This window comes from Alosa alosa, chromosome 2 (genome assembly GCF_017589495.1).
Source record: "Alosa alosa isolate M-15738 ecotype Scorff River chromosome 2, AALO_Geno_1.1, whole genome shotgun sequence".
In the NCBI taxonomy this organism is placed as follows: domain Eukaryota; kingdom Metazoa; phylum Chordata; class Actinopteri; order Clupeiformes; family Clupeidae; genus Alosa; species Alosa alosa.
This window is the reverse complement of record NC_063190.1, coordinates 8,128,127-8,151,653: the sequence shown is the minus strand read 5'-3', so window position 1 is coordinate 8,151,653 and position 23,527 is coordinate 8,128,127. Positions and strand designations below refer to the sequence as shown.

The window sequence follows — 23,527 nt, the reverse complement described above, 5'->3', positions numbered from 1 at the left end:
TTTATTGACTTGACCTTTGACCTCCAACATCAACTCACTTCATCTGTGAGTCCATACTGTACAAACACTTGTACCAAATTTGAAGCATATGCGTCAAACCGTTCTGTAAGGGATAATGTATAGAACGCCGGTCATTACTGGGAAAATAAGTCCCGACAGGGCGAACCGGGCCCCGACGCGCAGCGGAGCCTTTTGTTACCGTTCATCGTGGCATTTGCTGAGAAACAAATAGTTCGCAACAACACACGCTGCTGAACTTGAATCAAACATTCTTTAAAACACAGCTGATCAACCGTCTGCTTTCACTTTTGAATGAAGTTCCAGTCCTTGCGTAGTGATATGGAAGACGTATCGGAAGCACAAAACCCGTTGCCATTGACACGGGTAATTATATGTTTGCAGCGGTAATTACATGAATATATTTTACCGTAGAACTTTGGGAAATCCCATTCAAGCCAATGGAGCGTTCTACTTGTCTTGTGAAGAGCCGTGTAATAAGGAGATATAATGCTCAAAGCATGAGATATGTCTGTGACTTTTATTTTGACACACGGGAAACACTTAAACAGGATGTGTAGTTTTAGAGAACACCAGATTGTATGCATTAGAAGCTGAGACGGTTGAATTCACAGGTGACACCTGTGCCAGTGTTATAATTGACCTGTCGCTAAGCGCCACCCTTAGAACGCTGATGAGCCAATGACAGTCCAGCCTCAATGGGACTCGGACATCAGCTCGGACAACTCCATAGGAAACAACAGGGAGCAGGCATAAAATGACAAATTAATGGTTATTTATAGAGTTTATTAACTCAAAAAACCCCGACGGATAACCATGGTCAAACGTTTTGCATGGGGGACGTGTAATACTGATAGCCGGTACCCCGAGAGGCTAGAAAACGGGGTCTATATTTTCATCAACAGTAGCCTACAGGATGTCTCTCGCGTTTGCAACAGCTCGACGTAATGTAGCCTATGCTACTAAGCCAACAACGTGGGCACAGGTTCCCTGTTAAATCCCAAGATGAAAATGCACATTAACCAACTACTATATTCTTACTACATCAAATATTAACGTAACCTAACATATCTTAGTATCAATCTTCCACTAGCTATCGTAACACCCCCAATTATCACCACTTTTGTTCAGAAATTCTAAAACAACGATGTTTTTTAACACTTCAAAATAACATTTACTAAATGAACCTTACATTTTTCAGTAGCCATAGTTGTGTAGATTTGAACAAAATCTGGTTTGGTTCCTAACGGGAGCATTTACTGCCTGAAATATCCGATTTTGTTTACCACTTCCGGGTTATAGTGCTGGCCTGATGGGTCGCCTATTTACACCGTTTCAACGGCACATTAATTAGACCGAGAATTCTCACGTGAAATTAAAATTCCACTGGAGCTCCAAGCGGTTGTGACACACGCAGCCTTACAACACTGTTTACAGCTCCTCGAGTCACGGTAAAATGTCATTTTTGGTACATAGCTAATTTAGATACACCTATGTTGTGCGTGGTTGCGTTTCTATAGGAGTCCGCTGTCTTGGTTTGTATAGAAATGGATATTAAGTGACACATACACGCAAGACGGTGGAAATACGGGACCGGTGGAAATAGGGGGAGTTACGATAGTTAGCTAGCATTAACGTCAGTGGTTTTTGCACGGCTACTCGCCACAACTGCTTGTCACCTTGTATGTATTCTTTCAAGTTTTGAATACACCCCTCCATAACATAATTAAGTCCCTTTTGATAGCTTCTGGAGGAAAGTAAATCCTCTTATCGATCAAAACGTCCTCAAAGCCTGCTTTCATATACTGTCAGCTGCCATTGTCCACAATGTATTTTTAATCAAGTCTGGTTTGTTTGTCCGAGTTTTCACACGGTAACAATGGGGGGCGGGGATTAGCGACAGGTCAATTAGCCTGGGAACTACTCTGGGAGCTTAACAACCGCAGCTGCCTTTAGGCCATTATGACATCACAGCCTTTGAAGTTTATGGGGGAAAAATTTGCTTTTTAACATTTTTAATCCCCTATTTCTCAAAAAGTATAAACTTTTTAAAAAATCTGAAAAAATAAATCTCTTGCCCCACTCCAGACCTTCAGAACGGTTATTTCAACATGTCTGTACGTTAAGCGGTTAGAGTCGCATTAATTCTTGAAAAGGTAAAAAGAAAAAAAGGTTATAATAAGAAGAAGTCAGGAGATTTCAAGATAGTGGATTACATCCACTATAACAGTGGTCCCCAAACTACGGCCCGCCAACTCATTTTAGGTGGCCCTCCAAAACATGTCCGTGGTATATAGCATCTGGCTCCCACGGGAGTACGACATCGTCAAACTATAACCTCCATAATTTCCCCATTCCTTCTCTATGGCGAGTCTTAACAGTACACATGTAATACTCTTTTTGTCCACTGGAGGTTGTTTTGGCGCTGTTTCACGTTTGCCATCGAAAACGGAATGAAATGTAGGCCTACCTGCAAACAATAAGAGGCGATTACGTGCATTATGAGTGCGAGTCAGTCGAATCAGCCGGCTACGTTGTCATGAGTGGATCTGTAGGCCTAGACGAGCGAGTAGCCTAGTTTCTACTCGTGTCAAGGTGATAATAATAATAGGCCTAATGAGATACTTAGTAGTAGTAGGAATAATAATAATAATTATTTCAATAATAATAATTTATTCACTGCAGGGCATTTCTACGTTCCTGTTTCTATGTCTACATTGAAAGTCAATTGCTTAGCCTACACTAGGTTAAGACAATAAATAAACAGTCTGGCTCAAACTGCTTTCTTTCCCGTGAGTGGATGAAAGTTTTGATGCTATTATATTATATTATATTATATTATATTATATTATGCTACCTAACAGTAGCTATTATTAATAATAATATTAGTTGCCTAGTATTAGCAGCCTATTAATACGTTATTAGAATAGATTCCTAGTAGCCTACTATTAGTAGGCTATATAGTTGTGGTAATAAACATTGTAGCAGAGTAGCATTAGACCTAGGCAAACTTTTACAAATAATTAATTATTATAATATAGGCTACCCTCTCTGTCAATAAGATCAATTAATTCAAATAGGTTTCTTTAGACTTACTTGACAACATGTTTTCAGGTAGTGTCATAAAGCCCTTCCCCCCTTCTCTTTTGTAATATATCTGGCTGTTTGACCCTCTGTCCTGTGGCTGCACGAAAAGCTACATGAGTGAAGTTGCAGCGGTATGTACTTGACCGGCCCCCTTACCCCAGTAACAGGCTTATCTGATTGGGAGGTAAGGGGGTAGTCCCCATACCCCACCTATTGTTCCCAACCCCCAAGTCCAAAAACACCTCAAAGAGAAGTGACAAGAAAAGTGAGAGTGGTGTCAAGACAATTTGGAGGTTAATTTCAAGAAGTTTCTGAACATGAGCACCAGAAAGATGAACAATGTGTGGATGCACTTCGACCAGGAGAGAAAACTCTAAAGGCTAAATGCAAGTACTGCAAAAATCTGGTTTCAAATCATGGAGGATCCACATCCAACATGAGAAGACACTTAAAAATGAAGCACCCCACTGCACTGCTTGAAGTAGGACTGAATTTCCTTGCGATTTAGCAATACTGACCCAAGTGACTCGTTCAACCCGGATCAGTTTAGTGAGTGACTCAGAATAACCCGGATCCTTAAAAGGAATCGAGTTTGACAGGCCTAATGAGAAAACTTTTAAGAAAAGACAGGCTATATGGACCCAACCAACTCTTCTTGGGAGGGGAGAACAACCCATGCAGAGGCTGTGGTGTTAGGCATAGAATGTGAACGTGTGTAGCCAACTTTAAGAGAAGATAGATCAACGTGGCAAATGTCAATATTTTTCCCTCGACCGGCCCAAAAGTGAAGCAGCCCAACGGGAATTCTCCCGATTCTCCCGATTACCCACTCCGGGCCTGGTGTTTGTACCTCCTGTTCCAGTCTAGAAGATAAAGGGATCAAAACAGGGTCTCTGCAGAGTATACCTTACCACTGTGCTCACCACAATCACATCATTTTAGTCAGAAGGCCTTGGGGCAACAGTCATGTCATACTGTATATCACGCTCTCTAGTAGTTAAAACAGACCTTATCCCGTTAGGGAGAGATAAGTCAAGGAGCTGCATTCCCCCTGAGTCAGTGCTCTTTCACCTTCCCCAGGAAGCTACTGTGTTGGTCATCATTAATGTTGTGGAAAGGGACAGATAGTGTTTGGACATCTCTTTAAAGTTCTATAGGTTGTTTTGGCAGCAGTCTGCGGAAGTTGCTGGGCTTGAGGAAGCTCAAGTGGTTGATACTGTCAAGAGCTGTATTAAACAGTCAGCTCGACTGCAGATTAGTCACAAAGCTTGGGCTGCTGGTTATGTCATGTGCCTCTAGGCATTGCTGTTTCTCAATGCATACAACATACAAGAACATCGCATTTGATCTCTTGAGTTGTAAATAAATAATGTTTTACTTGGGGGTGGGGTTGCCTTGTGTGGATCCTTAACATGACACAGAGTGACAGTTGGATTTAATGTTTATATTTTTAGCACTTCTCAGCTTCTTTGATATTTAAACTGCTCGTGTTCAAAAATAAACACTCGATTTCAACCCCTCACATATTATCCCCTAAATAACAGTTGGACTGGTCTGACTACACAGGCACTGCTGATCTAATGGAAGTGTAGCCATGTCTGGAGTCTATTATAAACAGGCCATGTGTCAGTGACCCTTTGACTTTGCTCTGTTTGAAGATTATGTGCTCTTAGTTGACTGATGGATATGAATGTCTTGAGGGTTGTAAATGTCTAGCTCGACAAAATCAGCACGGTCACCCATTTCTGTGGGTGTGGTAAATATCCAATGCTGCAGTGACATAACAAACAAGCAACACCAACAGCTTTGTTTGTTTTTTGGCTTGAGGGTTGACCTCTGTCCAAATGTTGTTACTTTTCTGTCGGAGCCCCTGCGTGTGTGATTGTGTGTATTTGTCGTTTGCCCCAGTTCTTTGGGAGAGGCCCCCGGAATGGAGGCCTTCTTCTTAGGAGCCTCTCTCCACCTTCCTTAATCTCATCATCGCCTATCTGATGGGCGTCTTGTAGAGGCACAAAGGAGCTAGAGGATGCCTCTGGTTTCTCCTCTAGAGAATGGGGCCCTTTGTCCAGAGCGGGGGCCCTTGCCACCCTATCTGTGGGGCCCTCAGGAGGCATTGGAGGCCTTAGCCAGCCGGCCATATCCCATTGACATGTGGCCAGATCAAACCACGATGCTGGATGGGGGGGGGGGGGTGCCCCTTCACATCTGAACCTGTCATCCACGGAGCTGCATCCTTGCTCACCTCTCCCACAGGAGCAGAGAATGTCCATCAGCAGGGGAATCAGAGCCTTTCATTAGCTTAAAGGACCCCACCCTTTGTTTAGGCAGCATCAGTTGTCTGCCCCCCCCCACATCTGTCACAATGAGGCTTTTGATTCCTCCACGGCTGGGGCAGTGAAGAGATGGACGGAGAGAGACGGCGAGCTCTCTCCCAGGCCCAGGTGGCGTGGTCACTGTGCTCCCGGAGAACGAGGGCACAGGGCAGGAGTAGCCAAGCACTTACCTGACGTCACTGCTTTAAGAGGAGGGGTGTGTGCTTTTTTTTCAAATGCTCTGGTGTGTGTGGTTGTGTAGGTAATGTGCAAATGCAGGTCAACGTTCCTGCTTTCCTGCCTATTTTTGTGCTGCCCCAGACAGAAGTAGCACTGGAGTCTGATGGATTGACTTTAGGTGAAGTGGAGTTGGGGGTGAACAATCTGTTTTGAGTTATTAGTCTGCACCACTGTGTACAAGTCTAGGTCTCTGAACTTGAGTGTTGTGTAGTGTACTTTGGTCTGCGACAGCCTCAAGCATCCAGTGCAAGTCAATTAGAAAGGGATTAGACAGAGATATCTGTTGGCATTTCCCATTCGGCTGTCTGACTCCTTGTGCAGCAATCCAAGAACCACATTGCACATTGCACCGCCACTTTATATGGCACTGGTAAAACTGACTATTGAGGGGGACCTGTACTGTGGGAATGCTGCATTTCTGATACAAATTCATAGCCTGGATTTTCCCATGCTGCCTTACGCGCGTGATTTTATTCACGCTGCTAGGCAGCCTGGATTCCATGGACTTCGTTTTCACCTCAACAAAGGAACCAATCACAGTACGGAGGGAGGGCAGCAAGACGATGATGACACACCGAAGCCGTAATGAGCTACGTACAGACGCATTTGATAGACATTCGTAGCGCCCAATAAACGGCTCTGGGCATTCGTAAACCACATTTCAAATACGAGAAAATGAATGTCTAGTTCCCAGACCCCATCTCAATGAGATGGGGTTTGGCGTTAGCCAGGCTAACAAATTCATGGAATTTATGGAGTATTTCTGTGTGTGTGTGTGTGTGTGTGTGTGTGTGTGTGTGTGTGTGTACATGCTTGTGTGTGTGCATTGGTTGGCCGTAACCCTCTTGCCATTCTTTCAAATTCAGGTGCTTTAGCATCCATTGTGACATTATAACCTGTTCTGTACAAGTAAAACAGACCATACAGACAATACAAAACAGCAGGATCATTTAAAAAGGCAATTCAGTAGTTTATTATTGTATTGGAACGCATCCCTCTATGTCATACTTCTACATGAGCAGAAATTTGCCATTTTCTACACAGTCATCTCACTACAAGTCTTTATTTTTCTATTCTCTTTCTTTAACTGTTGATTCCAATTAAGATGACTTAAAAAAATGATAGGCTGTCATACAACGGGTACACACATCAATACAAATAACAAAACAGTGTCCTTCTTCATGTTATTATAGACATACATAAATACATAAAGGTGTGCAAATGACTCAATATAAAAAATAACGAGGTGCGTTAACAATGGATAGCGTACATGATCCTTGTTTGGTCCGCACATTAATCTTGTCATTTTGACAAAATAATAATATCCACATACAGTATATCATATCACACCTGAATACATTAGAAGCCCTCTATACTGACAAGATAAACTCAAATAGGGTATAGATTCACAGTAAGTAGCATTCAGTGCATCCGAGACCCTGTTAAGCAAGTCATAAACACAATTCATGTGTTCTCAAACATGGGGAAATGTAGTGTATGGACAAGATGGACAAACAGAAAGCACCTGGTGGAGTTTGTTCTGAACATAACATGGTCATATCAGTCGCAAATGTCTACCCATTTCCTTCATAACAGGACAGAACACCTGGCAAAACATGCAAAGACTCCCTAAGAAACACTTATTACGGAATCTCACTGTTATCACAACATTGGTTCAGCACGGCTATGTTCATGGGCACTCTTGGGCACTCAACTGAAGGGTATGCTAAATGACTTGAAGGCCTAAATTCCAGTTTTTCACTCATCTGCTTATGGAACTATCTCTCACCTTGTATCGTTTCAGTTCTGAACGCTCCCCTCCCTTTTTGTTATTTGTTGTTCAGTAAGAAACCTGCCTTTTTAGGAATCCTCTCATAACATTAAGCGTTAATACGTGTCATGTGTGAACGTCTGATCTATTTTCAGCAGATTGTGTGTGTGTGTGTGTGTGTGTGTGTGTGTGTGTGTGTGTATGGGGGTGCATGAGAGGTGTTAGATGGACTCACAACCCCCAGCTCTGCATCATCACCTCCTGAAAGTCCTGCGGGTGACACGGGAGGCAGCTCTGCAACTCGGCTCAGAACGGCGTGGAAGCGTTCCTCATGTGTCGCACAGCCTGCGCCCTTGTGTGCCCGGTGATTCACGCCGCGAGGTGATCCGACCCAAATTTAGCCCCCCCCCCAGGCTGTAGCTCGGGAATGGCTATGTTGACGGCTCCGTTTAGTGTGTGTGTGTGTGTGTATGTGTGTGTGTCTGTGTGTGTGTGTGTATGTGTGTGTGTGTGTACTTCTCTCTCTCTCTCTCTGCATGTGTGTGTCTGTGTGGTTTCTCCCTTGCTTTGTGTGTTACTGTGTTTGTGTGTATGTATGTGTACGTATGTGTTTGTGTGTGTATTTGTGCATCTGCCTCTCTCTCTCTCTGTCTGTTTCTCTCTCTGTCTCTCCCTGTGTGTGTGTGTGTGTGAGTGAGTGTATGTGTATTTGTGTGTTTGTGCATACTTGGCAGTGTACGAGCGAGGTCATGCATTCTCGTCCCCCTTTTCCCAAATGCCTGGAGCCAGAACTGGAAAGGGTTTAAGAGCGCGCCTATTGATAGCGATGAGCTTTTCACTCTTTCCATTCAAGCCATGCAAAGCCCGTAGGTCTGACGTAAGTGAGCGGCAGCTTCTCCTGCACGTGCCCACCTGAACGGTTGGTGTGGTGGGGGTGGGGGTTGGGGGGTGTTATCTAACAGCCACTTGGGCTTCATCTAATTGACTTGTTATTAATCTGCAAGGGGCCTATGGCTCGCAAATCACTTAGGAACGCGGAGATGTGCTAATTTTCAGAGAGGGGGGGAGGTGGTGGGGTTGTAGTGTTTTTGATTGCTTCACTGGTTTTGGTTACTTGGTTTGGGAGACTTGGTAAGAACTCATTGTGTTCATGCGTGGATACGGTGCGCCCTGGTTGGAACCTCAACCCCCCTCCCCCCCTTAGTTGGGGTGAGACAGGCGGAGGGCCATGACCACAGCACCCACCAGGAGGGCGGCGCTGGACAGAACGGTAGCGCTGCCCGATCGGTACACCAGCCGTCCGTTGAGTGGCTGCACCGGCCGGAATGTGTCGACCATGCTTTTCCCACCGTCGAACTTTAGTCTGGAGAATTCACTGAGCTGTGAGGGGATAAACAGAAGTGTTGTTGAACAGTCAGGTTATAAAACTTTATGTGAGAATTAAAAATACACACAACAATAACAACAACATCATAATAAAGAATAATGAAAGAAACATATGATATAATTTGCAAATGATGATCAACTGATGTTAAAATAAATAAAACAATGAAATAAAATGATATGTGAGCATAATACAAGCAATAAAAGGACACATTAGAAGAAACCCATAAACACTCAATATGTGATGTATGCAGTTTCATAAAAATACGTTTTATGAGCAGTTTTAAAAGCTGAAACTGGGGAACAGTCCCAATAAATAACTGCTCCAGAGTCCGGGGGGACATTACATAAAAACACCTGTCCCCTTTCATTTGAACTCAGACAGTGGAACGACCAAGGGAATGAGATCAGTAAATCTACAGGGCCCATTGACTGTGAGAATCTGAGAGCAGAAAAACATAAGAGACCGGCCTCTCACACAGTCAGGACTCACACAGGCAGGATTGCTTAAACACAATCAGTGTAATGTCTTTCAAATATCTGAACTAACACTGTACTAACCAGTAGGACTTGCGCAGGTGGACGTGCGGGTGGGAAACTTGGTGTGCTGTCTGCCCTAAGAGATATGCTTCATGTATTGTGCATTACTAAGGTCTCCTGCCTGCCCAGGCCGTGCTCTGCTGTTCTGCATGTGATCACTTTTTTTCTGCTGGTGGTGTGAGTGTGCCGTACCTGGCTCTTGGCAAGAGGGATGGCATGCTCAAACACAGTCCAGACCACAGCCTCTGTACAGCCCGGGGTGGTGAGAGAGCCCAAGTAGCGGTAGTAGCTGGTCATGTTGACCTCGTTGAGGATGAGCTGATGTAGGGAAACGGAATGTGGGAATTCTGCTACGGCATCTGCAGGCAGACGAAAATGTCAATGTCGTTTCTCTGGCTTGTGATAGACTTTTTTCATTTAAGAGCTGAGTTTACTGTAAGTGCATTTATATTCACCTTTGTTAACGACGCTTCCCAGAGTTGATATGAAAGGTTCATAATTTCTATTGACAGCTGTTGACGGCTGGCATAAGAAAAAGAAAAAATGTGTTTAATATAACATCCTAAATCCATTAGCTATATCTTATAACGCAAAAGTACTGTATCATATATTTATATTCGTTTTGCAGACTGACCTCGTAGAAGAACCCAAGAACTGCTACACCACTGGGGTCCTTCAGGGCATCGCCAAGAGAGCTGTATTTCTCCTTCATGTGAACAATATGCAGCTACAGATACAAACAGGAAGGAGAATCATTAGACACAAATCCAGCACAACTGCGCCGACTATATACCATAGTATCATTGCAGTCAAAGTAGACAAATATGGGACGATTGGATGAGTGTAAGCACTTTGGAGGACTCCATGCCTCTCCTATCTACAATGAAACGGGACTTTCATACCATCCATTACCGTTGTGAGATTTGACATCTTATTTAAAACATATCCAAGCACGTACTGTAGTGTGCCTCGACTTGGCTTTAACTCAAGGCCGTAGTCATGATGTCAACATTGGGGGGACCAAATCTGTGGTGGGGTCTGAGGGCCATGCAAAAAATATTATTAAAAATCACAAACAAGTTGTTACGACGTTTTTTCCAACTTGTGTGCCTTCACCACATTTGATTCCTACGTTTTGCCTGCATGGATGCACAATTGAGTGCACATCTAAATAATATGCAAGATGCAACAACCATTTCTAAGAGGCCTATAAACAGGGTCATTCCTGGCATTAGTACTAGCATATGAATGCATTATTTATGTTGTAAGACATGTGAAAGAAATGAATCATTTAAAATAAAACTTTTCACTTTCGCTATCATTGCGAGAATAGGTTACAATATGGAAAATGTTTCAAAGTTCCCATTGAGTCTGACCGGCTCCAAAAATGTATGGGATTTCCTTAGCCTGTGCTACACCTTTTTAACAAGTTTTGTGAGAATTGTGAGCTTTTGCGATATTGTTGCCAGCCCTACCTCACCGCAGTAGGATCAGAGAGGGTTAAAGCGGAGCTAGTACAGTAGTCAAGGATCTTTGGTAGGGTGCAGCAAATGGAAGCTTTTGAGCGCACGCCACTAACGAAAAACTAGGGTGACCAGATGTGCTCTTTTTCCAGGACATGTCCTCTTTGAGACCTTACAAATCGTCCAGAATTTTGTTATTCTAGAGCCTCAAACGTGTTTACAGCGAAATTGCATTGGGTTTTTCTCTGTCGTTCACAAATAAGTTCAAAATAGCCTTTTAAGGCAGTGTTTTCTCTTGAGGACACAATCAGGTCACCCTAGAAAAACAGAAAAAACCACCAGGTCAAACCACTCAGGGGTGTAGGCTACTCTGGAACCATCACTACTGTAGGTCACTAATTTGTGCGTTATTTATGTTTGATTACATTTCAGATGGTGGTGGTTGTTGGTTTTCTTTTTTTTCCTTTTTTCTTTATTTATTTTTCTATGTCCGTATATTGGGGGCATTTTGGTCATATTTGAATATTGGGGGGGACACGTCCCCCTCAATGTCTATGGTGACTACGGCCCTGCTTTAACTCACCTCCATAGGGTACTGCTCCCCATCCACTGTGTGCTCTGACCCCGGCCCGCCATTCTTGCCCCAGTGCAGATGGAACTGGACAGCCTTGTAGACCCCATCCAAGTCTCCTCCACGCACATTTGCCTCATGCTTGATCTCCACCTTCACTGCAGGTGTAAACACAATCAAACCCATGGTGTCATGGTGATATTATGATGACCTCAGATGTTTTTCAGATGGACTTCTAATGATTTTAAAGATAGAACTTTGAATTGAAGGTGAAAGTCTTGAGTGATGTCTAGAGCTTGACCTTGAGCTGCCCAGCAGGATGTGATGTCACCGCATTATCTAGCAGGACATTCCCATCCTCAAGGTCACCCCTGGCAGTAGTGCTACAGTAAGTTCAAGTTTGTCTTTCCATTAGGCTAGGATGTAGGCTACATAGGTTGCGAAGATCATATATTTTCCAGTGACAACAAAGGGACATACCTCGTGCACACCTTATGCATACAGAGATAGGGTGACAGGAGAATTCCAGAGAGTTATCCCAGGATAAAGCAAAGAAAACAGTGCTCACCAGAGTGGCCATTGTTTTTGAGGGTGGGTTTGAAGGCGTGCTCGTAGCCCTTGAACTCAAAGGGCGTGAGGCGTTCATCAGGCAGGGTCTTCTTGGTCACAATGTTAATGGGAGACTGCCTCTGGCGTCCACACTCTGGATTGACCTCATGCCACTCAAGGGGTCCTTCAGGAGTAACAAATATAGCCTAGGGTTAGTTGGACTAAACAGGTGGGAGCATACAGAGTAGGTAATTATGACCGCCGTGCAGGTTTAGTCAGATTTTTTTTTTTTTTTTTTTGCCCAAATTTCCGTCAATGATTCCCGAGACACTGAAAGACCGGGTACCACGAAACTTGGTGGGCATGTAACCCCACATGGATAGCATGGAACCATCGTTTTTCGTTTTGATCTGTAGCCCCCCCGCTGGACTGGACCCCCCGAAAGGAGGGTAGGGCAGACACAGTTTTCTGTGAATATCTCAAAAACCGTAGGGTTTAGGAGGACCGTTTTTTTTTGTATGTTGATCTCAAGGGGCCATGTCAACCCATTCCATAACCACTCATTTCATGTATAAGCCCACCTAGTTAAACACAAAAAAGTAAAAATGAGGTGTTGTAATTGAAGGTATCTGTGACCTAACATAGTCAAAACTGCACGAAATTGGAAGTGTAGGATCATTATGACACCCTCTGTATGCACGCCAAGTTTTGTGGAATTCCGTTCATGGGGGGCCACACAATAAATTAATTTATGTTACTATACACCAACTGGCCTGTAGGTGGCCAGAGACAGTTTTCTGTGAATATCTCGAGAACCGTAGGGCTTAGGAGGTCCACCTTTTTTATGTATGTTGGTCTTAAGGGGGCATGTCAACCCATCCCATTACCACTTATTTCATGTATAGCGCCACCTAGTTAAAAATTAAAAAACAAAAAATTAGGTGTTTTCATCACAATATCTCTGGCTGACAAGGTCAAAACTGCACGAAATTAAAAGTGTAGGATCATTATGACACCCTCCGAATGCATGCCAAGTTTTGTGTACTTTCGTTCATGGAGGGCCTTACAATAAAATAATTTATGTGTACATTTAGTGACGTACACCAACAAGGATTCCCGGGACACTGAAAGACCAGGGTACACAAAACTTGGTGGGCATGTACCCCCACATGGATAGCATGGAACCGTCATTTTTCGTTGTGATCTGTAGCCACCCTGCTGGACTGGACCCCCCGAAAGGAGGGTAGGGCAGACACAGTTCTCTGTGAATATCTTGAGAACTGTAGGGCCTAGGATGACCATTTTTTTCCGTATGTTTGCCCCCAGGGATCATGTTAACCCATTTCATGTGCACACATGTGCACAAACAGATACACACACACACACACATACATTTACAGTAATCATACGTATGACACATACTCACACAGTAGACATATGTACGCTTGCATGCACAGGCACATACGCAGGCACACACACAAGCACGCACACACACACACACACACACACACACACACATACACACACACACACTCACACACACACACACCCACACACATAACATAAACATAACACAAAAAATCAAGAATTTCTTAGAATTATGAACAGGCAAGATGGAGGTCGGGTTGTATAAAATGAATTTTACATGTGAAATCTATGTTTTGGTACTTGTTGTCTAGCAGATACCAGTGAGAATTGAGTGTGGATAATGCAATTTAGTGAGACAGTTAGAATCATATAGGCCTTTCAGCGTGATTTCTTTTTGTGGAAAAAATGTGCTGGACTGGGCGGCGGTCATATTTTGTACCGCTCTGCGGTACATCTAGTTGTATTTGTGTTTGTGTTCAATTTCTAATAACTTGCAAAAGTCCTATTTCTAAATACAAACTAGGACAGCTGAACTCACCCTTACAATGCGTCTCACAAGGTGATTGACTTTGGTAGCACCAATCTTGAGAGAGAGAAAAACACAAGTCTATTAATATACAGTAGGGGATTCAATACAATCTCAATCTATCATTGACAATCAGAGCTGTTGGATTCCAGGATCTTGGTCATGCTGTCTCATTAATCATCTTTTCATTGACAGCTTAAAATGATATGAGAATTTGACAGCTATTGAAGTTTAACAGAATGCTTTCCCAAAATCCTCTTTAAAGAATGTAAGTCACTGATGACACTGATGACGTATCCAAATGCGTTTGGAACAACATGAGGCTCCAAGCCAAAATTGCAGCATGAAGAACAACAACAGTGAAGAACACATCCATTGAAAAGTTCCTAAAACAAATTTACAATGGGTTATCTGATAGTTCTAATTAATCATCTTTTCATTTGCACGTGGCTCAAAAATGAGATTTCATATGAGAATTTGACAGCTATTCAAAATCTGACATTTTTTTGTTGGCAAGTCATTGATGATATTGATGACTTGTTCAATTGGGTTTAGAACAACATGAAGCCAAAAATGCAACATAGAACAGATATGAAGAACACACCCACCCAAACGTTCCTAAAATTACTCTCCCACAACTATCAGAGGGTTTATCTAGTTACAATGACTGAATGACAATAATCATACTCAATACTTGTCAAAGAAAAACAATTAAAACAATTGAATTTGGGAAAACACATTTCCGGGACATAGGAAGGACTCTTGACTTATTTCCGCTGGAAGTTTAACCACTTTTGTTATTATTTTTTTTAGATTTCAATCATATTTTTCAAATATGTAATCAATATTTATTTTGTTTTCCCTTTTGCAAACAAGGAATTGTTTCCACTTTGCCCAAAAGTCAACTGTTATCCCCGGCCATACAAAGTGCCCAAATACACAGGAATTCATCCCATTGTTTTAGCATCTCACGCAAGACACACAAGTTGTGGGCAGTGACTTTATCTTACTGCGTTATCTCAATGTATACACAGCTCACCCCCTCTTCTACTCTAGGGGTCGTATTCTGATGGTTTGTTTGCGCGTGATAATATTTCACAAAGTTCCAAATTTCATTTTTTTTTGCACCAACGTTCCTATCTCAGAAAAAGACTATTTATGAAAAACATATGCCATTGAAAAAGAGGGGTAGAGCACCCCCCTCACACATACACACACACACATTTTAGTAGCAGACACAAGCTTAGAATTTCCTCTGGTGTCATGGCATAGGTAAGTCCTATGAATTATATATATATATATATATATATATATATATATATATATATATAAGGTGCTATGGTAGCGTGTGTGCAATGGTGGTAGTGCAAAAGTGAACAGCGTAGTTCAATAATTTTGCTTGTTGTTAAATATGACTATGGAGGGACAAGAATGACATGAAACAAGTGTTTACACTTAAACTTACTGTGTTTTCCCTCTGTGAAGCTATATAATCTGCACAAAACCTATACCTGACCTGCCATTCTTTTCACAATAGACAGGCAGACAGACAGACAGAGAGCCCAGTGGAGCCACTCCTACCATAGTGTGCGGTATGTGAAATCCGTTATGCTATGTCCTCAACAAGATGGGGATATATGGGTGTGTTAAGGCGTTTACAAAAGTTCATCCTTGGCCTTATCCATCCTCAACCGTTTTTCAGCCTCTTTGGTCACATACCTTAAGAAGTTTCTAGATTTGCTATCACATCTGAATGCATCCTCACATATGAGATGTCCTTAAACGCTACCCAACCAACCAACCAACTGATTCAAATGAAATATTGAGACTTATCTCTTACCCAACACTGATGGCATTTCTGTTAGAAGTATATTGTTAGAAAAATAGCATTTCAATGCAATGGGAATGAGCCAGTTGGAAATTTGTCAAATTTGTTCCCTATTCACTCCGTGACATTATTCAGTTATTCACTGTCTGCTAAAGCTGTTTCACTTTGATCTCTAGCTGAACCGCGAGCAAAGTAACACTGAACAATGGGTCTCAATAGTACAGAGCGAAATCCCACGAGGAACCATTTGAATGACCAAGAAGTAGGAAACCGACAAAGAAAAGCAAAGGACAAAGATAAGAAAATAAACATTCTTATCTGCACTTCGTCTAGTTCAGAAAATAATTATAGACGGTCTCTGTGAGGTAGAGCTCTCCCTCAGCTCAATTCAGAGGGATCAAGGCGTTCGCGCTCCTGCACGTGTTTAAACAAAAAATATACATTATACAATATGCTAAACTGGGGCCAGCAGACAAAACAAGTCTGGCTATATACATTGATCGTGTGCGTTATATGGCTAGAAGAGAATGGCTACCTATACCCGCCAGACACGTTTAGTTTTGGGAGTCATCATTATGCCATATTTCTCTCCTTGCGCTCTTGTAGCCATATGAGAATCTAGTCGATATTGTGGAGAGATTTGTTACCACTGCGACATTATATACCCTTGTGGTCGCAAGAAAGTGACAGTGCAGTTAGCGTATTTTGTCTATGAATTTAGGGATAGTGACTGCAGGGGTGCCGAGTGACTGTTGCGTGCCTATTCATTCCGTCTACCTATGTAACCGAAATATCTCAGTTTTGTTCAGGAACGAGATCACACATATATAAGAAAAGGGAACAAATCTCCTTTCAAAACTTTTGTAATTTCACTTGTCGCTTTTGTCACAACAGCCGTAGGGAACCGGAGTAAACGTTTTTTTTTGTACCGCAGCAAATCAATAATGGCTGAATAAATGCAACAATGAATGGATATGATTTGTGTCCGCTGCCAGTGTGCATTTCACCGGCGCCGTTATCACGCTGCGCTATGGAGTAAGCTAGGTTCCTGCGCTCCGCTGTTGCCAACACGCAAATCTGTCTCATTGGCTCGTACAGAAATCCACCAAAAGAGGGAGTGCAGGTGCACAGCGGGGAATGAATGAACACGAATTCAAGTCATTATATGATTCGAGTGAAGAGCAATGGGAAATCGGTATAGTGTTCTATAAAATATTGTATTGTTCTTAGATGAAGCATCTATTATTATTTTAATATGTTTGGGATCGAATTTTCCTTTCTTTGACTGATATGACACAGCATGTTTATTGTGACATTTAGGTGTCCTTGGAAACAAGTGACGTGGGGAATATGTCTCATTAGATCAACATTGCTAATATTCTTGACGTCTTGGACTGGGAGAAATGCATGTGAATTCTGACTATTAGAGGTGGCTAAAATACGAGCGTTACAACATTTTCCACGATAGAGATGGTACCAGGACTTTAGGTACTTCATAAGGTGTTTATGTTCAGCGGTCTAATAACATGTAGCCTAAAACATTGTGATACATGTTACTAAACTCTGAAGTGGCATATTCTGCTATTTCATCCAGTCGTAACTGCAAAATAAGAAAATACTGCGTAGGTATATCCCTGCCTATGTAGCCTATCTAGTCTCTGCGTCAGATATCACGTTTATCGACTGTTGACATTCTGTCGATGCAAGTTTGGAGATATAGCCTACTTTTGATAAAGACATGTATTTCAAAAGTATAAAAGCATTTTCTTTAGTTTTTGTGTGCATTTGCACATTATGAAATATACAATTGAATGTCTACAAAACACTTCAGAAAGTAGCCTTTAATCAGCTAACAGGTTTCAATTTGACTGTAATCATAGAACAATAGAGAATGGGAAATCTTAATGGTTCAATTAATTAAAATACTAATGTGAAGATGGCAAACTATTGACACTGCTCATAAGTAGCCACAAACGAATCTGCTTTGAAATGTCATATTCCTTGATAACTATAGCATAAATGTTAATGAATGCATACAGACACATCTGTGAGATGTTGATATAAATATATGCAATAAACTTACCTCCACCATAGCTCATTTCAAAAAATAATGCCATGAAAAAAGATGAAATTAGGGACTGCATCTTGAATTCCCTTCTTCACCAAACAAGGCAAAGGTAGGCTATGGGTTGTGTATAGAATGTGATCACTTTTTCAAGGGGGTCTAATACTTATCTATCAGGACAGGGAAAAAAGGGTGGCCCCTCCCCCTAGAAACGCACCTCAAATACTCATCACCACCCATAGCGTCCTTTCAAAGCTGTCAAATGCCCGCTGTGCTCAGAGATTTTATGATAACATTTTGATTACGCATGAATTTATAGCATACACAATTTGAGACGTTGTCCTTATTGAATAATAGTTTAGAAGTGTAGGTGTTCCTAGTGCTTTGCATAGAACAGGTTACCTTTCTAATACCACATGCACCCGTGAGGTAAATAGAAAGAATAACGGTCCTTCTTGCCTAATAACCTATAATATTTTGAAAACTGAATGGTCACTTCTCATTCATTCGGTAACAGACATTCTTTCAATCTGCAATCCATCACTCAGCTCACACATAAATCTACACTAACTCTCTCTCTCTCTCTCTCTCTCTCTCAAACACACGTGTGCGCGCGCGCACGAACACACGCACGCACACATCAGCATGTAGACTTAGACTAAAAGCTCAAATTTGTTGCTATTTTGACTCCAAAAGTAACAGTTAAATGTCCACGGTGACTGAGTCAAACATCTGCTCTCTAAAAATGACCAAAGACGTTTTCTTCCCAATAATCCATAGGCTACCTTATGAACGATGTGTCCCATCATAACGCATCACAGTAATATGAAAAGATAACCAGTACGAAAGATAAATAATACTATTCCATGTTGTTGAACCAAATATTGTCATTTAAATGAATTTTCACTTGCACTTCTTTGGTAGTTTCATTGAAAACATAAACATTAAACCATCGGATATTAAACCTTATGGAACTATAAAATCAACATTTCTAAATACTTTTGTATCCATTCTAAATACTTTTTGTATCCAATCTAAAATTTCTACCTCAATAGGCCTATAGGCCTACAATAGCTGTGATTGTAATACAAAATAGGCTAGTTCATTTTACCCTATTATTTGTTCCCTAAAAGTAAAACTTCATCCTGTTTAACAGCACTTCCTGTTACCTAATATGATGTAAGAGTGGACGTGCAGACTGCTTGTCGCAAACCGCTGCTTTTTTCACGCATATACACAACCAATTACAAAGGGTATTAAACTATGGTAAGAACTCCACCCAGGTGTACGGCCCAGTTACTTCTTTAAAGACACGTTCAACCCTGGCCCTGAACCCTGCAGCACCCTCAGACGAAAGAGATGTTTTCATTTGCATGTGGGTGACATCTACTGGACATCGCCAAACATTACAGAATCAAAGCCGTGCTATGTAGGCGATTGGGAGAGGTCAGAATCTATTCAAGAAAAAGCAGGGGAACACGCCGCTGTCACACTCTCACACTCTTACTTTGACGCTCTCAACACACTCGAGTTCATCCTTTGCCCAATCCCCTCACAATTTCAATTGGTCAGATAATATCACAAATTACAATACCTGAGTTTACATGGGTCAGACGACTCATTTCATTGTTTAATACTTGCATAAATAACGCTAAACGGATCCCCGTGAAGGCCTACCACTCGACACAGAGATTATTTAGCCTCTCCTCTGGCATCAAAGGGGACTCTCCAGTTACAGAATACTAACTTGGATCAAAGGGATGAAACAAACTCTTCAACCCAGGAGGCCATTGGTCATTTTTCTGGGGGTGATATTTACACACCCTATAAATGACCTTGTGGCATGCCTTGTGCACAATCTCTTGATATCAAGACTGGGTGCACATGACCACCGTATGGGTTGGAAATATCTCCTCTGAGTTTATTGTTGTTGTTAAATATTGATATTACTAATCTCGTTTGGCATGCATGTATATGTGTGTGTGTGTGTGGCTTTCAATATTCAATAATACATAAACTATACCTATATCATTAGCTATCTGTGTCCAAGGATGCAGTGTGACTTTTTAGGAGGGATTAATGCTCTGAGTAAAGTTCTTGTGTAACAAGGAATAATCTTATAGAAGTACAGGTAGTGAACTTAAATGCTGTGTATCTATTGTTTGGCTTAGTGATTTTTTCCCCCCGTTGTTGTTGTCAGAGGGGCCTGGCATAAAAAGTTTGGGAATCAACCACTACACTATTGCAGAGGTGGACGAAGTACTCAATTCCTTTACTTAAGTGAAAGTATCAACACACCTTATCAAATATTACTCCAATGCAAGTGGAAGTTGCTAAATCACATTTTTACTTAAGTTGAAGTACAGAAGTACTTGCTTTTGAAAATACTTAAGTATTCAGAAGTACAAGTTGTCCTTTTTAACGTAATGGCCTTTAGTTCCTTACATCCAACAAAAATCATTTTACCTATTTTCATAACTTTGCAACTGTTCAAATGGATGCAATAATATAATTTAAATCATTATTCATTCTCTGTTCACAAATCTAAAAAATTTCACTGCCGCATATAAAACCAGATAACTGAATTATGAGTAGATTATTTATTGTTTAATTGCTAACAGGTTGCTGCACAGGGGTTCTCTCAGGCTATTCTGATGGATGTTCTGATGAAGAATCTTGTCACTATTCAGCCAATTCAGCCAAGTTCAAATTGGACTATTGAAAAATACTTCATGCTCATATTTCAAATGTAGTGGAGTCAAAAGAACAGTATTTTCCTTTCAAATGTAGTGGAGTAAAAGTCACAAGTTTCCAAAAATATTATTAATAATATTAATATTGATACTCAAATAAAGTACAGCTACTCAAAAATCATACTTAAGTACAGTAATCCAGTAAATGTACTTAGTTACTGTCCACCCCTGCACTATGGTGAGGCACAAGGATGCCATGTGCTCAAGGATAACAGTTCAGTAATTAAAGGTGCAGTCAGCAATCGTACACAATTTGAACATTTTTTGTCACATTCAGCAGACATCTTCTCACTATCCGTTAGATGCCCATCCCGTGAGCATACTATAAGAAAACAATCTCTGTAGGCAGCTCAGGCTCCAAGAACTGCCTGTCCCTCAAACAAAAACGAAACACTGTGTGGAATTTCTCTGGGAATAGTGAGGGATGGATGGAGGGATGAGCTATCTCTCTGGTGTGTTTTGTTTGGTCCTTGGTTAACATATAATGTATGTTATTTTGGACAAAAGCATCTGCTAATATGTTTAAATCTAAACATAAACATAAACAAACACAATGTCATGCGCAATCACTGACTTTACCTTTAATCAGTGGAAATGCATGCTTAGTTTAGTCCGTTGTCATGCATAGCCTACTGTACATAGAGCCTACTGTATCCTCCTGCATCCCACTCCTTGATTGCTTGTCTGGTCTGTTCAAGGTGTGTACAGGCCTTGAAGTCTCATAATAACTGCAGTAATATTAACGCTTATAAAACCAAACATGTATCCTTTAAGTCATAGAAAAACACCACATATTCCCTCCTTTGAGGCTAAACTAGCCTCACTCTACAGCAAGCATAAATGACATGTCGTGACCTAATACATTGTCAAGGCATTTTTTTTTATCCAGGCACGCGTGAGCATTTACTAGGGAACATTGTGTATGGGTAGCACCCTTCATAAGTGATGAGTATACAAATTTTCATTACCATAAATGTAAATGTAAAAAAAATATATAAAATGTAAAATGTCATGTATCACTACCTAATCTGATTAAATGATGACTATGCACTAGTACTATCAAATATGTGTAATACTGCTAAATATGGTCACCGGTCACAATTGTACGCCACACAATGGAGCCGGGCCTTCAGCCCCCTGCCATAGGTTGCCCCTGCTGACCAAAATGGGGTCTTACCCGTCCTTGGGCACTGCCTGAGCCACAAACTCCGCCACGCCTTTTCGGCGGGCCGGGGCCATCAAGTATTTCAAGCAAGCATTACTATCCAACTCTTCTGAATGGTCTTGCAGGTGAGGGCTAATCCTTTCATCTACAGGTAATGAGTATTTGTTAGCAATACGTCAACATCCCTTTTACCTGTCTCTTGTCGCACTATGCTCTATTGAGGCGACTATTCGTATCAGGTCACAGCCCATGACTTCTATCCTTTTTTCTCTGTCACCTGGGCGTGCAGGTACATGTCTTGTGAGTTACCTATCAGTATTGTGTGTGTGTGTACAGACATAGCATCTATTTATTATTGTCGTGTATAGGTGTGGGCGCCTCGCAGGTCCCCACCCTATTCTTACCAAACCGGTGGCCGGAGGGCCAGATAAGTCTGGAGCCCCTCCAACACTATTTGATTCTCATGTCCGTGTTTGTCCAGGTACATTTCTTCATACTCATTTTCCACGACCATCAATTGTTTGGCCAATTGTCTCTTGGAGCAGATTTTTCCGCAGCATTGGGTAAAACAGCAGAACAGTCCTACCACCAGGGCAGCTCCAAGCAGTATCTTTCCAAAAAAAAACGGTAAAATTTGTGCCCCCTGTGACCCAAAAGTGTTCTTCAGCCACTGAGTTTACTGGTCTAAAAATTTCTGACATGTCACCTACGTCGAACGTCAGTCCTTTTCCAGAAATTTCGTGGGCTTCTTTGTTCAAATCCTAGATCTGTTCAATGCATTTGTGAAATCCTCCATATCTTCATCTGCTCCAGGGATGTATGTGCAGCATGACTCTGTCCCTACAACTGCACACACTCCCGCTTCTTTGGCCACTAACCAGTCCAGTTGTATTCAGTCTGCGGTCCAATGCTGTCCACTTTTTTCAACTCAGCGGAACGTGAAATCCTTTGGCTGACGTTGTCAGCAGGATTCAATGAAGTCCTCTGTAACGGCTGGTCTGTCACTAGGAAGGTCAAAGGACCAGGTTCCTCAGTCGATTGTGTCCCTGTACTGGCGCGGGGGCGGCGGTGGTGGTGTTGCTTCCCCTTCCTCTCCTTCTGGTCCCGACGCTTCTTCGGTGTAGCCTTCATTATTGTAGGGGCTGTGGAGACGACTGTACAGCCAGCTGCAGCAACGGCTGGAGGGCTGGCTCTCGGGGCAGCTGTCATGGTCTCGGATACCTGGGGATTCGGAAGTGGCCTCAGTGCTGGGTTCACCTCCTCCCGCTTGGGCCTGGCTTGACCCCATCATCAACAGCACCTGCAGAAACAGATAGGGGAGAGAAAACACCATGCCCCCTAGGCACATCACACCTAGAGCCAGTATCGGAGACGGCAGTATCCTCCTTGCCGTACCCCTACTCGTACTTGATTCTCCCCTGGATTCCCCACCACCATCATTCTCCCCAGGGGAGTCTGGTGGGGGTCCTGGCAGTCCTTGGTTCCCCTCATCATCGTCTGGCTCCTCCGTGACACCGCACCTTCTTCGGTCCTCCTCTCCAATCTCCTTTCTTTCTTCTTCTGCTCATGGAAAATTGCCCTGTGAAACTTAAGAAAGTTATTTAACATAACTGTTCACTCCTGCTCTAAAATTTCTAACGAAGGTCTCCGATTGTCACTAATTCGGGGAGTAGGTATCGTTCTTCCAGTCACCATTTCATGCGGCTTAAGGTGCGTGATGCGATTCTTTTCATAACGCATTTTCATCAATGCTATTGACAACACACCTACCCATTTTAGATTGGGCAAATTTGGATCTGCATTCGAGCTCTGGCAGATCTTCAAAATTATGTTTTTTAACGTGCCGTTTGCAATTTTTACCCCATGTATTAGCTGTGAAGCTTTGCCA

General features: G+C 42.1%; 1 protein-coding gene across 1 annotated transcript; it reads right to left on the bottom strand.

The window, feature by feature from the left end:
* Positions 1–8,080: 8,080 nt before the first annotated feature.
* ca4a (carbonic anhydrase IV a) lies at positions 8,081–17,867 on the bottom strand. Its single transcript, XM_048266040.1, has 8 exons — positions 17,740–17,867; positions 13,841–13,885; positions 11,954–12,118; positions 11,398–11,543; positions 9,986–10,078; positions 9,807–9,873; positions 9,544–9,710; positions 8,081–8,808 (listed from the first exon to the last, which is right to left on the bottom strand). The coding sequence occupies exons 1-8, from the start codon at positions 17,798–17,800 to the stop codon at positions 8,629–8,631; spliced, it is 924 nt and encodes a 307-aa protein (XP_048121997.1). The 5' UTR covers positions 17,801–17,867; the 3' UTR covers positions 8,081–8,628.
* Between the last annotated feature and the right edge of the window lie 5,660 nt (positions 17,868–23,527).

Excerpts from the sequence above, each read along its gene's own strand:
- ca4a (XM_048266040.1), bottom strand. The coding sequence starts at position 17,800 with ATGCAGTCCCTAATTTCATCTTTTTTCATGGCATTATTTTTTGAAATG. Across the intron at positions 11,544-11,953 it reads CAAAAACAATGGCCACTCTG|TGAAGGTGGAGATCAAGCAT; the intron begins GTGAGCACTGTT and ends TTACACCTGCAG. Across the intron at positions 8,809-9,543 it reads TCCCTCTTGCCAAGAGCCAG|CTCAGTGAATTCTCCAGACT; the intron begins GTACGGCACACT and ends ATCCCCTCACAG.